This window comes from Phaenicophaeus curvirostris, chromosome 9 (genome assembly GCF_032191515.1).
Source record: "Phaenicophaeus curvirostris isolate KB17595 chromosome 9, BPBGC_Pcur_1.0, whole genome shotgun sequence".
NCBI classification, from domain to species: Eukaryota; Metazoa; Chordata; class Aves; order Cuculiformes; family Cuculidae; genus Phaenicophaeus; species Phaenicophaeus curvirostris.
This window is the reverse complement of record NC_091400.1, coordinates 30,705,219-30,712,718: the sequence shown is the minus strand read 5'-3', so window position 1 is coordinate 30,712,718 and position 7,500 is coordinate 30,705,219. Positions and strand designations below refer to the sequence as shown.

Genomic DNA, 7,500 nt, shown 5'->3' with positions numbered 1-7,500 from the left:
ACCTCCTCTCAAAAAGGTTAAGAAGAGGTGAAAAGGATGAAAAGACACTTGCAGGGTTTAAAAAACCTTCTATGGAAAGAAAACATCTTTCATATCACAAAAAAATCTCCCCTAGGTTGTTATGTGCATAAGGTGGAGGCTTAAGAGCAGACACATTTGCAGATGAACTGCTTTTACTAGCTTCTCCGAGACATGACATTTGTTCAGAAGATTAGCCAGGTTGTAATGTGTAGCATAATTGCACTGTGCGGATGTCCCAGAAGTGAAAACCTAATTGCTTGACAGGCCTATAACTTTGTGGTACGCTCTCACCTTGTTAGGTCCTTTTCTGATGCAGTTCAAATGAAGTCTGGCCGCAGGTGTGCCTAATTTACCTCGCAACAGAACGTGTTGAGTTTAATTGCACAGTGGTTGTTAGGAAAAATTGGTGGGTGGAATATCAAGTGACTTACTGTACGGGGATGGCAGATGGGCATTGAGAGGCATGGCGAGCTAAGTGTATAGGTGAGGTGAGTTAATAAAAGATGTAAATTTTATCTTAAAATAGTGAAGTCTTGTGGTAGGTAATACATTTTAATTAAGATGGTAGCAGTCCCCTTTCTAGCAGAGTGAAAAAATCAGAGCAAAGGAACATCACAAAGACTGCATTTTTCTCCATATCAGTATTTTAGAAGCAGTTTGGGAAGACTGTTCTCTAAGACAATTTATTAAACATACTACAATTTGTGCATATAATACAAATTATAGCAGGGAGAGGCAAATCTACAAAGGCTTGTGTTCTCATTCTGATGGTAGAAACAAAGTTTGAGACACGATGAAACAGAGCTCTGATCCAGCTCCCTGCTTCTTACTGTGTCACAGTGATCATATCTTGAGAGCCCAGGGCTTGCAGAGAAAGCATCTGGCCCTGTTCCTTCTGTGATAGACGTGGGTTCATAGCACCCATGGTCCTTGTTGGTCAGCTGAGAGGAACCATCAAGTCCATCCCTTTCTTCTGACAAGCTTTGAGAAATGCTCTGCCTGGGAACTTGGATTTTAAATTGTGATGTCTTCCTCTGAAAATCTTGTCCTGCTGTCACCTGTGCTTCATGAACTCTGAAAATTAGATTAAAAAATAAAATACAATAAAATATCTCCCTACCGAGGAATGCTGTAGAGCTGAAATACCAGTTCACCCATTCACCTCAGTGTTGTGACTTCAGTATTTAGCTCAGTGCTTAGGTTCATCCTGATAAACTTCCAGATGTCTAATTCCACCAGTTAAGGGTCTTTTTCACCAAATAATTGAACAAATAGCAGTTCAAGTTGATGTTTAGTGAAAGGGTGCTTAATGGCCCCTTTTCTTTCCACAGGATGTGATTTCTTTGCATAGAAACAATTCATCATGAATGCTCCATCTTCAAAACAATCCTCAAGCTGCAATGCTTAGCATTCCTAGTGCACAATTCATTGGAGAATTTCAAAGCAATTTACAAACATTAGCTCAATAAGCCTCACAACGCCCATTTGAGATCAGAAAAAAATAGATAAGATACTCCTCTTCAGCCTGGCTGTGACTCTACTAAGGAACTGTAAAGCTAAAGACTCTTCCTTTTTCCTAACTCTCCAGCACCTGGTTGTCCCTTACGAACTTGGGCATCAGCTGGTCCTTTCACACTATCACATTTTGTGTGGTGGAAGGTGTGCAAGAAAGAATAGAGTTATGTCAGAAATGCTATTACAGTTTGGTTATACTCAGTTGATCTGGAGATCATAAACACATTAAAACCCCCCCCAGAAAAACAAGGCAGGTAAAATTTGGGTGGGGATGTGGCTAACGAAGATGCAGGTTTGTGGAGTTGCTGATAGGATCTCTGAAATAGTGTTCAGAAAGCTTGAGTTCAAGTGAGCATCCAAGTTAGGAGATCATGTAAACCACCACCGAAATTGAGTTCTCTTTCAGCTCAACAGCTAAACCCCCTTTACAGATTCCTTTACAGGAATTTTTAAAGAAATATGCATTTGGCTGAACTGGCAGACTTGATTTATTTAAAGCACAGTTTCAGTAAACCTGGTCATTTCCCTCCTTGCCTCTCAGATTGCTCCTTCAGCGTTAGCATCCCATATTAATGTTAGGGTCCTGCTCAAGGTTTAACTGAAAAGGAAGACTGGTGATTAAAAGCAGCAGTTTGTGATATGATGATACTCTCACAATGCTCCTATCTGACCCTCAAAGTTCTACAGGAGTGAATACGATGTGGTGCCGATGCAGTCACACTTTCTGTCAGCTGCAGTTGGGCTGCACTGGGTGCTGAAGAAGGGAAGAGGTGCCTGGCTTGCCTCCTGCCAGGAATGCTGTTGGCACGTGGAAACTTCTGTGAGGTGTACACAGTTAGAATAGTCACAGTCACTTATGAATAATAGTTGCTTATGTTTTAAATGTAAAATCTCTGCCTAACCTCACTATTCAACCTGTGTGAAGCTGGGCAGCACAAGCTTCTGGACTGGCACGCCTGAGAAAATCTGGATGAGGAGAAAGCCCAGAGCTTTGCATGTCATGAGCTGTCAGTCATTAGCTAAAAAACAGATCCACAGACATTTTTTAAATTATGAAACATGAAAACATAACTACATAAAGAAAAGAGTCAGTGTTGGGTCGTAAACACCCGCTGGTACGAGGGCAGGACAATGGGAGTCCCCCCATCTTGCATAGCCTGCAGGGTGGAGACATCCCGCATCACCTTGTTCCTCCAGTACAGGAGGGCAGCATAAAGGAGTTTGCATCTTTCCAAGCTTTTCCCCTTCCTCGAAGTGCTTGTTGTATTCCCAGGAGGCAGCGTTGCTACAATAACAGTTTATGGGGAGATGCCTAGATGATAAGGGTTAGTCCTAAATAATTGCTGTTTGCTGCTCAGCAAAAATAAGCTGGATTTCCATCCCCGGGTAGAGAGACTCCTTACAGTTAAAGGCTGGCAAAGGTTGAAGAGGTCATAAGACAGGGCCTAATTTGCCATGTTCCTTTCCTTTCAAAAACAATGAGGGAACTGGGGCCTTGCCGGTGGGCAGATCCCGCCCGGATCTCCCTGGAGTCAGCAGGAGTTGGATCGAGTTCTTTTGAATAGCAAGAGTTTCCAATCCGGAGGCAAAGCCAAGTGTTTTTCAGAAGATTGATCATTCATTACCTTGGAATTTTTCAACATAGAGGTCATTACTGCTAATATAAGTTGTGAAAAAATAAAATGTATTAAAAAAATAGAGACAAATTCTCATCTGGTGTAAGTCATTGCCTTTGAAGTCAATGAGTCATTGAAATCAACTTTCCCACACCAAGCTAAGGATATGGCCTGGAGTCAATACATTTGTAGCTGTTGAAAAATTAAAAATATAAATTTGCCTTTCCCTGGCAATAATGTTCTGTTTATGACAGAGATCTTATGCTTTAAAATAAGTTCATTAACTAATAGGAAAGTATTTCACTACCAGTATTCTTTTGGGTATAACTATTTATGATTAAATTTTATTAAACTTTTTAAAAATTGGATATACATTTTGATGAATCTAATAGATTTCAATTCTGTATTTTTATAGATTCTTTCTAAAGTTTTTCCTCAAGTGCAATCAGAACTGTTTGAAGAATGCAGGCAACCCGCGAGACATGCGAAGATTCCAGGTACAGATCCCTCTTAAAGAACAAAAGATATATAAAAGAGTTACTCACATCTTCATCTTGATTCTTTTTAATGAAAAACCAGTGCTACTACTTAATGTAGTCCTAATGCTACATGCCTTAATAAAAAAATGCTGTTGGAATTTTGTATTTCATCCACTAATTTAAATGTTGGTTCTTGCGACTTGCTGAGTTCTGCAGTGGACTGTGATGGATCAATGCTGAAGCAAGTGGCTCTTTCCTCAGAAAGTATTTCCATAGTTTTCCTTCATACAAACACCTTGCGTTGTAGTGTGACGTGTGTTCAGAGCTGCAGAGACTTTGTGTGTTTAGAATGAGCAGTATAATCTTACACACATGACTATGGAGCGCAGTAAAGTCAGGATTTCACACAGGGTTTTTCCAATCAGAACTTGTAAATCCAACAGTGGTGGTCCAATCCACATATTTCTATTCCAATTGTGTTAAAAAATGTTTAATACTTCACTTTCTCCTTACAGCTTTTGAAATATCTTGTGGTGAATCATAATGAGACAGCTGACATGATGGACAAATTACTTCCTCCATATCTGGGGTCATTTGAAATGCTTGTTAGGAAATACAAGCTTCTTATTTCAAAAGATTTCACAATTATCCATTTTTCGAGGCTAATAATAAACTAGTATTAAGTTCAAAACTTTCTTATTTTTGAGAAGAGTAACTTGTGGTTAAATTTGATAGCAAAGCATGTGACATCTGTTTTCATGCACAGCCAACCAACCGGTGAAGCCAGAACCCTTGAGCCAGCCAACAGAAAAGATCTGTAGCTGGAAAAAATATTTCTTCAAAACAATTGAGCCAAGCTTCCATTTTTCATGCATCTCAGCTTCACGTGGCATTGGTGATATTGATCCATCTGAACAGAACAGAAGGTCAAACCTGGAATGAGTGGAAATGTCCTCTTTGTCTCACCGATGACTAAATGAAGCATCAGTCATGAGCGATCTTGTGGTCGACAATGGAGCCAGTAGGCACTAGAAAGACTTCCCTGGGTCTCTTTAGCTAATCTCCCTGCCTCTCAGAAGGTTTAACTGGACTTAACAGTATGTCAGATCTTGAACAATATTTTTAACTGGTTTCACTGTCTCAGCACCTTTCTTTAGGTGCACTGCAGGAATAAGCAGATATAACAAAGCATAGCATGTCTACTTTCTTTTGCTGAACTACAGTATTTTCCCTTGGTGACTGACCTATATATACATGACAGAACAAAAATAGTTGTCATTTTTATATACACCTTTCTCTGACTTTTTAATATACCATGTTCTAGGAACCAAATGCAGAAACCTTTGCTGAAAATCACACTTGTACATTTTGCAATATTTCTTAAAGTCTGCAAATCTCATTAAAAGTGAAAGCAGATAACCCAGTGGCCTGGCAGCAGCTCTGCAGCTGAGGTGAGTGTGCAACCTCAGCACTCTCCAAAGTGGATGTTGACAAGAGTGAAAGTGTCCACTTCTGGGAGGAGAAAGGTAGGGAAGCAGAGCAGCCTGGCAGAGAACTGCCCTCGGGCTGTTCTAAAGGGTACCGCAGATGGCTGTCTCAAAGGAGGCAGGATACACAGAAAAGGTGCTGTGATAGCTGAAAGCTAATTATGGGTTGTGAATAAGAAACAGGATCAGAGGTGATCCAAAACATAGAAGCAGACAAGAATATTCTTCTGATGCCTTGGACCAGCTCTGTGCAAAGGAGGCTGGTTTTTCCCCCTCCATTTTTGTTCATTATGCGTTTGGATATAGGAGCTGGTGTGAGAACCCTGACAATCATTTTTGTTTTATCCAAAGTAAAATAAATGGAAGACAAAAGCTAAAATGTCTACTAGCTTTTGCTATCATCACCAGTACTATTGATACAGCCTAACTAAGCCATTGACTTTAAGGACTTTACTAACATTAAACCCCAAAGAAATGCTGCAGTGATTACTTCATTTAGAAAATCTGGAACCCACACCAGAGGGCCGATGCTGGAGTGTTTAAATAAGATGTAAATGTCTGTCTGGGATAATAGCAATCGACCGGCGAAGCCATGTTCCGCATGAGCCCAGGCGCATCTCACGGTTTCCTCTTTGGCTTGTGTTCATGCGCTATCATTTCCGGAAGGAGTTTCACAACTCCATTGTGTAGGTGTTTTTATCGGGAAGGTTGTGCGTTTTGCATATGTTCCTTTTCCATTTTCTACTGAGAAGCAGCTGGAAGCCAAAGAAGGCCCTATCCATCATCTCTTCTATGGCCGGACTCTGAACCTGGACACAAGAATAGGAGCCTTTCACTCAAAAATAAAGGAGGAAATTCCATTGACATACCAGGGTCAATCACCATCCAAATGAACTTGAGAAGGGATACTTTTCATGGATTGAAAACACTTTCACTATTCATATTCAACTCAGTCTTTTCAGATGCAAAAAAGTTCATTATCAGACATTAAATGTAATTGTAAAACTGACCTGGAGATCATTTACTGAAGAAAAAATAGGGAGTTACGATGGTTCCTGATTTATTAAGCCTTTTTTATTTGGAATCCTCACAACCCTTCATTTGAAGACAGTCTCAAGTGAACAAATTTTAATTAGATAAACTATCTAATCAATATATCAACAGATCAATCAAAACAGCAGCTTTTAAAATGAGTGGCTAGAGGGGTGTTTCTGAAACTAATGGCTAGAAGAATATTTCCCTGAATTGAATTCATTTGTTAGCATAATAGGAGATTAAACTCTAATTAGTGTAGCAGGTTCTGAAGAGAAACAATTGTGAGTTAAAAATCACCAGTGTTAGCCACATAAACAAAGATGTATTCATAGTTGTCATTCACTTTGTTTAAAGTAGAAAGTAACAGTATGTGATGTTGCTTCATCTTAGAAGAAGGTCTGGTTCTGTATCTATGTTTATGAAAACATGCAGGGTTTTTAAAATTTTTTTTTTCTTTTCTTTTTCAGGTTGTTGTATCAACAACAGTCAATGTGGATGGCCACGTGCTGGCTGTCTCAGACAACATGTTTGTACACAACAATTCCAAACACGGGAGGCGGGCTCGCCGCCTTGACCCCTCAGAAGGTACGGCCCCTTCTTATCTGGAAAATGGTAGGCACACATTTACATGTCTTTTTTTATTTGCAATGCTTTTTTTTTTTTTTTCTTTTTTTGCACCATACATTATGTTGATACACTACTACATTTACTTTTACATAATTTCTTCTCCCATCCATCAAACCACCCATTTAAAAAGTCCATTAGTATTTCTCAGCCCTTGTCAACCAGAATACGGTCGCTTCTGAATTTGCTTCTGACTTCTTTCTTTATTTAATACTTACAGTTTTGCAGTCACTACCAATTTTTCATCTTTTTCTATTTTTTTTTTTCCAGTCTTGTTTTGCTTGCAGCTTTTTCTTGCTATTTAATTTGACTTGATTTTATTTTGGCTTGTCATATTCCTTGATCCAGAAGTACAGGCTCAGGTTATGTATGCAAGTTTAAGTGGATGGTAAAAACATGACTGAATCTGTAAAGAATTTACTGTGAGGTCAATTTCCTGTGGCTGGGCCTTTCTGCAGATTACGGCAGGAGGGGGTTTGTATGAGAAAAACAGCATAAAATGTTTTTCTTCAGACTGACTCAATGTGATTGACTTCTTGCCTGAACTGCTAAAAGAAGATAGTCAGAGATGAAGAGGAGAATGGAAAGTGTCTCTGAAAATCCAGAATTGTGAAATACTGTTTTTCTGGAGCCCATCAGCCTCTGAATTACTCTCACACAACTGCAGCTGTGCTCGTACACGTGCACACATGTATTTATTCTTTCATAAAGGTCAAAATAATA

General features: G+C 39.4%; 1 protein-coding gene across 14 annotated transcripts in view; it reads left to right on the top strand.

Annotated features, from left to right (window-relative positions):
- EBF3 (EBF transcription factor 3) overlaps positions 1 to 7,500 on the top strand; it is a 119,681-nt gene that overhangs the window by 72,588 nt on the left and 39,593 nt on the right. For 10 of the 14 annotated variants that reach the window (XM_069863376.1, XM_069863369.1, XM_069863373.1 and 7 more), the window contains exons 7-8: positions 3,568 to 3,649; positions 6,621 to 6,765. In XM_069863376.1, the coding sequence (XP_069719477.1) occupies positions 3,568 to 3,649; positions 6,621 to 6,765 (227 nt within the window). The remainder of the gene's footprint in view (positions 1 to 3,567; positions 3,650 to 6,620; positions 6,766 to 7,500) is intronic. The other 4 variants (XM_069863377.1, XM_069863371.1, XM_069863374.1 and 1 more) reach the window with 1 other exon arrangement.